General features: G+C 44.3%; 1 protein-coding gene across 2 annotated transcripts in view; it reads right to left on the reverse strand.

Moving 5' to 3' along the window:
• NEK5 (NIMA related kinase 5) overlaps positions 1 to 13570 on the reverse strand; it is a 60656-nt gene that overhangs the window by 39405 nt on the left and 7681 nt on the right. For both annotated transcript variants that reach the window (XM_043891747.1, XM_043891746.1), the window contains exons 2-3: positions 7462 to 7558; positions 1672 to 1769 (exon numbers count right to left, since the gene is read on the reverse strand). In XM_043891747.1, coding sequence (XP_043747682.1) covers positions 1672 to 1769; positions 7462 to 7558 — 195 coding nt within the window. The remainder of the gene's footprint in view (positions 1 to 1671; positions 1770 to 7461; positions 7559 to 13570) is intronic.

A 13570-nucleotide genomic window follows, 5' to 3' on the forward strand; every position in this document is an offset into this window, starting at 1 on the left:
GAAGAAAGGAGGTTTCTACAACTATAGAATTTAATATTTAATATCGATGAGCATAGGGAGAATGCTTGATTAAATTTACAGAGGTTAGGGATATTGATTCTTTTTTTTTTTTTTTTTTAAACATTTATTTTTATTCATTTGGCTGCATAGAGTCTTAGTTGTGGCATGTGGGATCTAGTTCCCTGACCAGGGATCGAACCCAGCCCCCCTGTATCAGGAGCGCAGAGTCTTAGCCACTGGACCACCAGGGAATTCCCTGGGGATATTGATTCTTTAATCACTCACACATTCACGACATTGAACTTTAAATCAAAGAGGAAATTATCAGGGCTTTTAAATGCTAAAAGAGAATAAAGAAGTAAAGGGCTTGAAGAAAGCTGGCGGGCCATTCTTGTTCCTGCTCATGACCGAGGCCTTTCCCTTCAATCACACAGGCCGCGAGTCCAGTTCTTCCCTGCTACAAACATCTGTCTCCTTCAGGAGTAAAAGTTCCAAGAGGGTATCAAAGGATGCTCAAGGTACAGAAGAAAAATGTGTTTGTGCTCAGAGAAAATGGGAATTGAGGCCATTACTCTTCACCTTTTCTCTTCTCTTAATAACCAATGAAACAAAAGAGCCATTGCTAAAAAGAGCTTCTATCCTCCCCAGCAAAGTGGGAAATCTATTTTAAAACAGAGTACTCACTGGTAAAAGGAAGAAGAGTGAAGCTATAAATACATCACATTTTAAGTGGCTAAGGAACATCCTCATTCACTTTTTTTTCATCCACTAAGATCTATCTCAGGGGCAACCTACATGAGACTGTCCAAAAATAAGATACTGTCCTTTCTCAAGCAAAGTTCACTCTCAAACAGAGATTCAATTTAAGTTCAATTGCAAACATGTTCTAGGCTAGGTTAATTTCTCATTTAAATGCTTTCTTCTCTGCAGTCACCTTCTGGTTTTTCAGTCTTCTAACTTTACTGAGGCCTTCAACGGCTAAGTGGAAGGTCTCTCTTGGCAAATGTCAGACTGCACTTGAAAATATGTGGGTTATTTTCAAATATCTTTTGATATTGATTTTTAACATGATTCCACAGTGATAAGAGAACAGACTCTATATGATTTCAATACCTTTAGACTATGAAATTTCTGCACCTTGTTTTATGTCCCTGGATATATTCCAGTGGTCTCCTAGTTTATAGTGACTTGAATAGAATTTGTATCCTACTATTGTGTGAAAATTGTATAAATCTTAATTATGTTGAATTAGTTCATGGTTCTTTCCAGGTCTACCATATCCTTCCATTTTAGGTATATTCATTCTGTAAACTTTTGAGAGTTTGATGTTGAAACGCCCACTAAAAATCTTAATATAGCTATTTAAAAAAATAACTGTATTAATATATAGTAGGATCATATGTAACTTTGCTCTGAATTTTCCAAGTCTCCTATAAATGTGTTATCATACTTTTCTTTCTTTTTTTTCATACTTTTCATAATTTAAAAGATAAAAAGAAAAAGAAAAAAGAAATGAACATTGACATTGTAAAAAAAAATACCAAGCCATTATTTTTATAGTTTGAATTTCTCTTCCACCAATCATGCTTCATATGAACACAATCTATTACTTATGAAATTATAACTTTAATCCACAATATAAATAAACAGGCAAATTGGAAGAGTTTCTACCTGATCTTCACTAAATAACACTCCCCGTTGTCTTCTGATCCTTTTCATGAGATCCCCACCATCACAATACTCCATCACAATAAACAGTCTGTTGTTCTCTGTAAAAAAAGGCATCATTTGATGCTGGATAGGTTTCAGATATTTACTAATTACTTGCCTTTCAAATTCTAGAAGGTGGAGAATGCAACAGAAAAATGCAGAATATAATAGCTAAACACTCTGGCTGTAGAATCAAGATGGACTGGGCTCTAATCCCACTTCGCCACTTAAATTTCTTAGCTCTGTGACTCTGGGCAAGTTATTTTAATTTTTCTGGGCTTCATTATCTCATCTGTCAGATGAAGATGATAATGTAGAGACTCCTCTTGGGATTGCCTTATCTTTGTTCACTTCATCTTTTAAATGAGTTAATCCACATCACATACTTAGAACAATACCTGCACATAATGAGAGTTCAATAAATGTGAGCAATTATTTTTAATACATTCCTGCAGGAGACTGGAAATGTGCTATAACAGAACAGCTGTGAATCATTTTCAACACCACTAAAAGAATGATCAGACCCTTAAATTTAAGTATAAACTTTTATTTATATTGTTGAGTACTGTTGACACTCTTTTTTAAATATTTTATTTATGTATTTGGCTGAGTCAGGTCTTAGCTGCAGCACTCGGAATTTCATTGTGGCCCATGGATGCTCTAGTTGGGGCAGATGGGCTCCAAAGAGCTCAACCCTAGTAGATGTGGTGCGCCGGCTTAGTTGCTCCACAGCACGTGGGATCTTAGTTCCCCCAACCAGGAATTGAACCTGCATCCTCTGCATTGCAATGTGGATTCTTAACTACTGGACCGTCAGGGAAGTCCCAGTCAAATTTCTTTTAACTGACCTCTGCCTGACCTACATCCTAGATTGCTGGGCACCCTCCACGACTGTTGCTCCTCAAGGTTACCCTGGTGGCGACTGGACTCAACTATGCTCCCTCTGCCCTCACTGATTCTTACCAGGATCATTGCATTCATTCCCAAATCTATTTGAAAAGACCCTGATGCTTGGAAAGATTGAAGGCAGGAGGAGAAGGGGACGACAGAGGACAAGATGGTTGGATGGCATCACCAACTCAATGGACGTGAGTTTGAGTAAACTCCGGGAGTTGGTGATGGACAGGGAGGCCTGGCGTGCTGCAGTCCATGGGGTCGCCAAGAGTCAGACACAACTGAGCAACTGAACTGAACTGAACTGATACTTTCTATTGTAATTTTTATATAAAGTGATGAGATGAATGGGAAAAGATGTGATCGTTTCTACAAGAACTACATTAAATGCCGTGAAGGACCCAGTAAAAGCGAGTAGCTTAAAAAAAAAAGTCATTAAGCTAAATGCTGGGTGGGACAAATGGAAAATAACTGGGAAGCTTTCAAAGGAATGTGCACAGAGAGAATATCTGTGAATTCTTACTCCGCTCTAAAGAACAGAAACTGGAAATTATAAATTGCAGATGAGGGGCACCTACAAAACAAAGAATGCTCAGAAGTCCAGTAAGTGGATTCATAATCAAAGACAAGGCTTTGATCTTACATCAAAAGTCTGGCAAATGATCGTGCATTTACAGATTAAAATAAGTTTGTATGGTTTTCTGCTTCACCAGCTTTTTTCTTTACCAAACAACTATCAGATGGGTTCTTACTAGGTTAAGGACTTCTACTAACTTGTTTGTTTCTCCCACTAGTTTGTTCCCTAAGGAGCAACTCCACACTTGGCTCTTCTGCATTCCCTGTACCTGGCACATGGAAGGAGCTTAATAAAGGAATCGCACAAAATAAGGCTTGCCACCAACTGTTAATCTTTCTAGCATCTTGCTCTGTAGTTATCTGAGTATCCACTAAATGTCAGACTCTTCTTGCCAGATTCTATCATTTGCTACCTTTTTCTTTCAAGTAGCTTAAATCAACTTTAAAGGGGTTATCAGGGACTTCCTGGATGGTCCAGTGGTAAAGACTCTGAGCTTCCAATGCAAGGGGCCAGAGTTCAATCCCTGGTCAGGAAACTAGCACCTAAATGCTGCAACTAAGAGCTCACATACTGCAATCAAGATCAAAGATCCTGCAGGCTACAACTAAGACCCCATGAGGCCATATCAGTAAAATATATTCTTTAAAAAAGAATTTTAAAAAACAAACGACATAATGTACTTACTAGTTGTATTTACATTTATTGCCTGTCTAGTGCTAGTGGTAAAGAATCTGCCTGCCAATGCAGGAGACATAAGAGACACGGAGTCAGTCCCTGGGTGGGGAAGATCCCCTGGAGGAGGAAATGGCAACCCACTCCAGTATTCTTGCCTGGAGAATCCCACAGAGGAGCCTGGCAGGCTACAGTCCATAAGGTCGCAGAGTCGGTCATGACTGAAGCAACTTAGCACAGAGCACCCTTCATTTTACCCCTGGAATGTGAACACCACAGCTGAAGAGCAGGCAGAACCCTCAGATGACCCTAATGCACACACCCTGTGAACTCTCTCCCCTTGAGTGAGAATGGAACCTGTAAGTACGGGATATCACTCCATCATATGTCACGTTGCATAGCAAAGAGGATTTGCTGATATAATTAAAGTTACTAAGCAGCTGACTTTGAGTTAACAGAAAAAGGAGATTATACACCTGGGCTTGACCTAATCACAAGAGCCACTTAAATCTGGATCTAGATGGCAGAAACAGAGAGGTGCCGTGCTGGAGAGGGCCTGTTGAAGGGGCCGTGTGACAGGGAGGGAGGTTGGTCTCTAGCAGAAGACGACCACCCCCAGTTAATAGTCTGCAGGAAGCAGACATCTCAGTCCTACAAGTGCAGTAAATGAAATCTCCCAACAACCTGCATAAGCCTGGGAGAGAACTCTGGGCCTCGGTGAGAGAGGCCGCAGACACAGTTACCATCTTGATTTCAACTATGGGAGAACCTGTGCAAAGAATCCAGCTAAACCAAGCCCAGGCTTCTGGAGGAGCTAGAGAAATTGGGAGGCGCCTGTTTAAGCTACTAAATTCCTGTTTGCTGGTTACACAGCCACAGAAAAGAGCAGTCTGGGGACGTGGACCCATTTTGCTCATTGATTTACCCCCAAGACCCAGGCTGTGTTCAGCCTATTAGAGGTACTTGATAAATGTTTACTGAAGGAATTTAAGTGGAATTAACTGAGCCTGATGGGGACTTCCCTGGTGGTCCAGAGGCTTATGACTCTGTGTTCCCAATGAAGGGGACCCAGGTTCAATTCCTGGTCAGAGAACTAGAAGCCACGTGCCTCAACTAAGAGTTCACATGCCACAACTAAGACCCAGCACAGCCAAATAAATACATATATAAGTATTTTTTAAAATTTAGCCTGAAGAAAATCTTACTGTATTCTCCTTATTCTCCTCCTGCTGCTTCAAACTTATAAAAACTTCTACTTTCCATTGACAAACATGTAATGCACTAGAGCCGTGCTTCTTTTGTTTAGAGATGAGCTGTTGGAGGATAAACAAAGGCTTTCCCCACACTCTCTACAGCCAGGTGTCACAAGGACCTCTGAGGCTTTCAGACAAGCTCAGTGTTTCAAGTTCCAACCATCTGCCAGGCAAAACGCAAAGGCATCACAATAGCTCTGGTTTTCCTAAACACAGGGGTGCTCTAGTTATGAAAAGGAAGAGGGAGTCATAAGAAAGTTTAAGTGTACAACATAAACAAAGTCAGCAGAGATTATTGATGCTGTAAAAAAATGACTTCTCATTTGATAAGGGTATCCAGCGTAAACCAGCCTCAGATGTCCAATTCACATGGAGTAAGGACAGACTCCACTCTCCTAAATGATCCAGGCAGCCCAAGCACTCATTCCACTAATGTGCCTGAGCACCTACTATGTGCCAGATGCTGAGGAGCAAGTGGTGAGCAAAAGAATCCGTTATGTTTACTGTCTTAAAGGTAGACAAATATTAGGTCAATTCCTAATGGGGTATATGAATGGACATACTCACGGTACCGCAGTGCTGGCGAGATCAGCACAGGGGACTGTAACTTGCATTGTGCTCTTAGAGAAGGCCTGAGAACGAGCGGAGACTCACCAGATGGAGAGAGCCACAAAAATAACCCACAGAGTGAGGAAAAGGAAGGCTGTCGTCCGGTGTCATTGTAGGAACCAATGAACAGGAGCAGAGGGCACCTTATTCAGTGGCTGCCCCTTAAAAGCTACTCGGTACAACTCGGTTCCCTGCTCACCTGTACTCTCGACTCCCAAAGACCTCAGAAGTGTCCTGAGCCGTCTTTTAGAGACTGTACCCAGTTTTCATTTGTAAGAAACACAGAAAGCTATTTTGCATGCAGTGGTTTAATTTGTAAGAAACACAGTGCCCAGCAGACTGCAGAAGCTCAAAAAAATAGCTTTTAAGTTTTGTTGACTGGGGCTTCCTTGGAGGTCCAGTGACTAACACACTGCGTTTTCACTGCAAGGGTGTGGGTTCGATCCCTGGTCAGGGAACTAAGGCCCCACATGCCACAATGAAGCAAAGAAAACAAAACTTTACTGATTTTTATTAATATACCACTGATGGTGCTTGAAGATATCTAGGTAACATTCCTGCTCCATGAACTACTTCCAACCTATGAATTCAAGTACACACCGCCCCAACCCTCATCCCACCCCGTGCTGGGTGTTGGCTGAACTGTGGGCATACACAGCCCCGACACAGCCTTGAAACACCAGACATGCTGCCTATGTGTTTACGGTCTGTCTCTTCCCACTAGAGTGTAAGAGTCACAAAGGACAGGCATTTTTGTTTGTTTTCTTTGTTCACTGATGTATTCCTGGAACCTAGAAAAATGTATACAGTGAGCACTCAGTAAATATTTGTTAAGTGAATGAATGGTCTCTGACCATCGCTTTTTTGGGTTTTTTTTTTAACCTCTGGAGTCGAGTAATGGATGAAGGCAGAAGAAATGTACTCAGGTGCACAGAGAAGAAGGCTTGCTTCCTTCAAGTTTCCCCTCTATTCCGGCCAGCGGCCTGGCTGCCTCTCTAAAAGAGGACTGCACTGCCCCATTCTCTGCCCCCACACACACAGGGACTCAGAGTCAGGGCACCTCCCAGCACCGCCCCGTCCTCAGGGCTGGCTGAGGGTCTGCTTTGCCCCCCGAATGCGAGGACACGGGGGAAGGAAGAAATGTGCCCCATCCCAGCAGGGCTCTGAGGGTGAGGACGCGCTCGGCTCCGTGTCCTGCCCTATTGTTCAGAACAGCCTGCTTCCGACCCGAGCTGCTCCTTCAGCCGGGAGCCCAGACTTCAAGTCTCCATCAGGGAATTCCCGGGCGAGACCAGTGGTTAGAACTTGGTGCTTTCACGAGGTGGGCCCTGGCAGGGGAGAACTAAGACCCCATAAGCCGTGTGACGTGGCCAAAAAAGAGTTTGTAATTAAAAAATAAAAAAGACCCCACCCAACCACAGCCAGCATGTAACATGAGTGAGACACAGATGGTATTCTTGTAGGCCACTGCAAGTTCTTACTACAGCAAAGCTAAGACAACCATTATTAACTATTTGAGGGAGTAAAAATTAAAGACAGGTGGGAATACTTAAGGAAATTTAGGAAAACTGTCTACAAAAACTCAGTTGAGTATAAATCAAGATGATGAAAAATAAATTTAAGTAAATGGGACAATGAATCCAGTCACAGAAATTAATTTATACACAGTTCTCAGGATCCTATCTTATATGGATATCTACATGCTGACACTTTATTAAAATACTTTAAGAATATAAGAAGTCAAACCTTGAAATGAACTGAAGAAGGTTACAATGTTGGGATGTTTCATCTTTGCCAGAAGAATGACTTCTTTCTTGGAAGCTTCTTTTTCTTGGATGGGCATCTAAATTATATTAAGAGACAAAGTAGTCTATAAAGATAATTGCTTTCATGAATAGGCTTTCTGCTCACTGTCATTGAAAATTCTCCAGGATTTCACTGACTTTTAATGGCATTTCTGAAACTGATCTCTCAATGGCAGGAAATGACCTTTCTAGAATTAAGAGTCTCCTGTGTCTAGTCAACAGTTTGCCAATGACAATCAGAAACAAGAAAATAAGTATTTCTGGTAAAGTTCTGCTGTGTTATAAGCTCAGTTGAATTGGTGTACCGTGTCAATTATTTAGTCATCTCAAGGAAAGTTATTTTAATATTTATCTTTCAGCAGCAAAAGAATTGGTTTAAAAAAATGCAATGTTCCAGCAGCAATCACAGCTGAGAAGAAACAAATGAAATCTAAAAAAATTAAATGTCACACATCACATAAATCAGACCAGGAAAGTTCTATGTTAAGATTACTACATTTTTCGTTTTCAAATAAAATTTGTCTCTTATGACTTCATTTTAGATTTGACATATTTCCTTTTCTTTTTTTAAAAACTAATTAATTTGCTTTTATTATTACCTTTCCTCCCAGTTTTATTGAGATATAATAACATATAGCACTGTATACTTTTAAAGTATATAGCATAACGATTTGACTTACACACACCATGAAATAATTAAAACAATAAGTTTAGCAAACATCCATCATCGCATATACACACAAAATTAAAGAAATAGAAAAACAATTTTTTTTACCTTGTGACGATAGTGCAGGATTTACTCTCTTAACAACTTTCATATATATAACAAACAGCAATGTTAATCATATTTATCATATTGTACATTACATCCACAGTTCTTATTTATCTTATAACTGGAAGTTTGTACCTGTTGACCACCTTCATCCAATTCTCTCTCCCCATACCACAATTTTGATCTTTTTTTCTGAGTTTGTTTTTGAAGTAAAATTGACCTGTAACACTATATCAGTTTTCATCACATAACATAGTGATTTAAAATTTCTATGCATTTCAAAGTGATCTTCATAAGTCTAGTTACCATCTGTCACAATATGAAGATATTACATAATTACTCACTATGTTCCCCATGCTGTCCATTTCATACACATAACTGATTTATTTTGCAACTGGAGGTCTGTACCTCTTAATCTCCCTCACCTGTTTCTCTCCCGCCCTCACCCCTGAAGGAGTCTTTTGGGCCTAGAAAAGAGAACAACAGTCTCAAAGGCCCCTTGCTGAATCATCTAACTTCGGAGAAAACAAAGCATAACTTTAGTTCCATCCTGATGCTCCAGGCTGGTTGCATCTATCTGGGATTTATCACCCCCTGTCCGGAAACCTACCACCCCCTACACCCGCCCAGAAGACTTATCACCCCCTGCCCAACTACAAGTGTCATCTCAACAAAAGAATACTCAAAATATCCCACTTGATTGACGTTTCCCTTATCGCTTCCACAAACCTCCCTATAAGTATGAAGCCTCCCTGATCCCTTTCGGCGCTCAGCCTGGTCATTAGGCCGACTGTCGCCCCTCCTTGCCTGAATAAAGGTAACCTACTTCTGTTGAGGTCGTCTTTCCTTTTCTGCCTCGCCGGAACTGTACCTTACATTTTTGGTGCCGAAACCCGGGAGGGGGCGAGGCACTCGTCTCACTCTCTCTCACTTTCCCTCCCTCTCACTGTTTTCCCCTTTTCCCGGAGTCTGGGAGCGCAAACATCCTCCGAGCTCACTTCTCTGCCAGGGCTCTTAAGTTCCCCTCGGGGACGCCTAGTGCCTCCGTGAGCGGTGCAAGTCTTGTGCTAAGACTTTATTGATGATTTGCGTACCCCCAGGCCTCGGCTCTACCCCCTTTTCTCTCTCTGACGACCTCCAGAATAGGGACCTCTTGCCATTCGACCGCTCTACATGCAACACTCCACTCCAGCCGGCTCCTAGATTAAGGTAAGATCCGATCTGGACGGAATTCTAGAGGCGCCCTAGAATTCAGTCCTCTCCGGGTCCCAGGGACCCCCGGCCCAGGGCCACTCTGTGGGCGACGGTGGGGGACGCTCCACCTCGACACAGAGCTCTCTTCTCATAACTCCTATTGCGACTGCGGGTGACGACTCGAGTTCCCAGTAGGAGCCTCTGCTTGCCTTTCAATTATGGGGTCTGGCCACTCTGTCCCAAAAGATTCCCCTCTGGCCTGTGTTCTCAAAAATCTCAAACCACTCTCACTCACTGAACTCAAAGCTAACCGCTTAAAGCAACTCTGTACACAGATTTGGCCTCAATATCAATTAGACAATCAAGACCGCTGGCCTGAGGTCGGCACATTTGACTTTAACATTCTCCAAAATCTCACTGACTTCCTTAAACGGAATGGCAAGTGGTCGGAGATCCCCTATGCCCAAGCCTTTTGGGTCCTTCGGAGCAGGCCCTTCCTATGCCAGGCCTGCTCCACCCACGAGGTCCTTCTATGCACCTTGCCTCCCAAGCAAAAGGGCTCTTCTTCCTCAATTAACCGCAGACCGCAACTTTCTGCACCCCCAGAGTTCGACCCCGCGGACGAGCCCCCTCCCTACCCGCCACCCCGTCGCCCCTCTCCTTCCCCTTCATCCAACTCACCTACTGACTCTAAAACCTCTCCTGACTCCCCCTCCCTCCTTCCTTCCCCCCCTGCCACACGGTCACGTACCCAGCACATGTTTCCCCTAAGAGAGGTCGCAGGACCCGAGGGCCCCACCCGAGTCCATGTGCCATTTTCATTGTCAGATATGAGCCAGATAGAAAAAAAGTTAGGATCATTTTCTGAAAATCCTACCAGATACAAAAAAGAATTCCTGAGACTCTCCCAGGCCTATAACCTCACATGGAGTGACGTATATTATATCCTAAATGCCACTCTCACCCCAGATGAAAAAGACCGTATCTGGCAAGCGGCAAAAGCCCATGCTGATCATTTACATAACCAAGACCGGGACAGCCCAGTTGCTGATGAGGCTGTGCCTCAGTTAGATCCCCACTGGACTTACCAGCCCGGTGACCCAGGTATCAGGAGACTTAATCATATGATCACCTGCATTCTAGAAGGAATACAGAAAAATACTCATATCCATGTCAATTATGATAGAGTCAGGGAAGTCACCCAAGGGGCAGACGAAAATCCAGCCTTATTCTTGGCACGCCTCACAGAGGCAGTCCAAAAGTATACCAACCTAGATATCACTACCCCTGCTGGGTTACTGTACCTTCATGTTCAGTTCATCAGCCAATCTGCCCCTGACATCAGACGCAAGCTTCGCCAACTAGAAAAGGGCCCTGAGACCCCCCAGAGAGACCTTCTAGAAGTAGCCTTCAAGGTGTTCAATAATAGAGAGGAGGAGGCTAAGAGAGAAAAAGAACGTGAGAGAAAAGCTAAATATGCCCTTTTGGCAGCAGCAATTAAAGAAAGAAATCAGCCTGGCCCAAGTCATCCCAGAACGGGTCTTAAGACTCCCCCTGGACCCTGCTTCCGATGCAACCAGTCAGGACACTGGGCAAAGGCATGCCCAAACCCGCGGCCCCCGACAAAAGCATGCCCAACCTGTGGCCAATGGAGACACTGGAAGATGGACTGTCCCCGGGAGTGCCCTGGCACCCCTGGGGAGCTCCCCACCTCCCAGACCTGGAGAGTGAAATGTCCACAGAGACACCCTGGCGCATCTGAGGAGATCCCCACTTCTCCCCAGAACCCCAGCCCAACTCTACAAGAATTGTTCCAATGATGGGGCCCGGGTTCCAGCCCCCTGGCCCGTGTCTTGAACACGAGCTCGGAACTTAGGGTAGACGGGGTAGTGGCCGGAAAAAAGACCTCTTTTATAATAGACACTGGAGCCACTTTCTCTCTCTTAACTTCCTACTCTGGCCCAACTCAAGACTCAGAAATCACAATCAAGGGGGTCTCTGGAGTTCTCCTAAGGCCAAAAATCAGCCCTCCATTACTCTGTCAATTTAGAAAATCAACCCTTATACACTCATTCCTTATAATGCCTCAGTGCCCAATGGCACTTCTAGGGAGAGATGTGTTATCCAAATTGGGGGTCTTTATTACCATACCCCCCCTCGATACAGTCTCTATATTCTGCATGCAAATGGCACCTGGACAGTCCCTATCCCGCACCCCTGACCTTCCCTTAGATCTACCTGCCTTAGACCCCCAAGTCTGGGACACTGATCACCCCTCAATAGCCAAACATCATCCCCCAGTCCACATTACCCTAAAAGACCCCTCGACTATAATCACCCAACAACAGTATTCTCTCACCCCAGAGGCCCACAAGGGACTTAAGCCTATCATAGACCGTCTTCTTCAAGCCTCTATCCTAATTCCTACCCATTCACCACACAATACCCCTATTCTGGCAGTAAGAAAGGGACCGAACTCTTGGAGACTGGTCCAGGACCTGAAAAAAATCAATGAGGCTATTATGCCGACATTCCCAGTAGTCCCTAATCCTTACACCCTTCTGTCTACCATACCCCCGACTGCAACCCACTTCACAGTATTAGATCTCAAAGACGCCTTTTTCACCATCCCCCTCCACCCCCTCTCCCAACCTCTTTTCGCCTTCACCTGGCAAGACCCCGAGACTCACGTTTCCCAACAGCTAACATGGACAGTTCTCCCCCAGGGGTTCAGAGACAGTCCCCACTTTTTTGGACAGGCTTTACAAAAGGACCTACAGACTCTCAACCTAGCCCCGAGTCATCTCCTCCAATACGTAGATGACCTCCTCCTTTGTAGCTCAACCCGAAAACTCTGCCTCCAACATACTGCCAAACTCCTTGGGGCCCTAGGATCCTGGGGTTATCGGGTATCCCAATCTAAGGCCCAAATAGTCCAGACAAAAGTCACCTACCTGGGACTTTCCATATCCCATCAACAAAGAACTATTCCCCCAGATAGAATCCGGGCCTTAATTAACTGTCCACTTCCAAAAACAAAAAGGAAACTCCTGTCTATCCTCGGCCTCCTAAATTTTTTCCGTATCTGGATCCCCAACTTCTCCCTCATTACAAAGCCGCTCTATGAGGCAACTAAAGGATGTCTAGATGAGCCCCTCTTTAATCGTTCCTCGCTGGCCAATCCTCTTCACCAACTCACCCAGAGCCTCCTCCGAGTGCCAACTCTCCACCTGCCAGATCACACCAGACCATTCTTTCTCTTTGCACATTCCAACCAAGGACAGGCCCTGGGGCTTCTATGTCAGCGGGCTGGAGACAGCTGGGCTCCCACAGCCTATCTATCAAAACAGCTGGACATGGTGACCAAGGGGTGGCCTCCCTGCATACAGGCCATGGCTGCTATCGCAGCCCTCGTACCCGAAGCAAATAAACTCTCTAGACATGCCCCTTTAACAGTCTGTTCTCCACACACCTTCCGAGACTTGCTGTCACATCGGGCTTTCCTCTCCCTTCCCCCTTCCAGGGTACAGGTCCTACATGCCTTTCTCCTCGACCCTCAGCTCTCATTCTCCCCCTGCTCTCCCCTTAACCCCGCCAGCTTATTACCCATGTCTCCTACAACAGACTCCCTCCTACATAGCTGCAGCCTAACAGTAGATCTTACCCAAAACCCCTTCCAACATGTAACAGATCAGCCCATCCTAGACCCAGACACCCCACACTGGTTCGTTGATGGCAGCTCTCAAAAATCCCCACCGTTTGCAGCAGGATATGCCATCATCCAGGGAGACCTTCGTCACAATCATAAAACACAGACAATTGAAGCTTCACCGCTGCCACCTCACACCACCTCCCAACAGGCAGAACTGATAGCTCTCACCAGAGCTTTAACTCTGGCTAAAAATCTAAAGGTTAACATCCACACAGACTCCAAATATGCCTATAACATACTTCACTCAAACATCCTAATATGGAGAAAAAGAGGTTTCCTAACCCAAAAGGGATCCCCTATTATTAATTCAGACCTGATTCACAAACTTCTAGAGGCAGCACTCTTACCAAACAAAGCCGCTGTCCTCCACTG

Source organism: Cervus elaphus, chromosome 30 (assembly GCF_910594005.1).
Source record: "Cervus elaphus chromosome 30, mCerEla1.1, whole genome shotgun sequence".
Classification (NCBI taxonomy): Eukaryota; Metazoa; Chordata; class Mammalia; order Artiodactyla; family Cervidae; genus Cervus; species Cervus elaphus.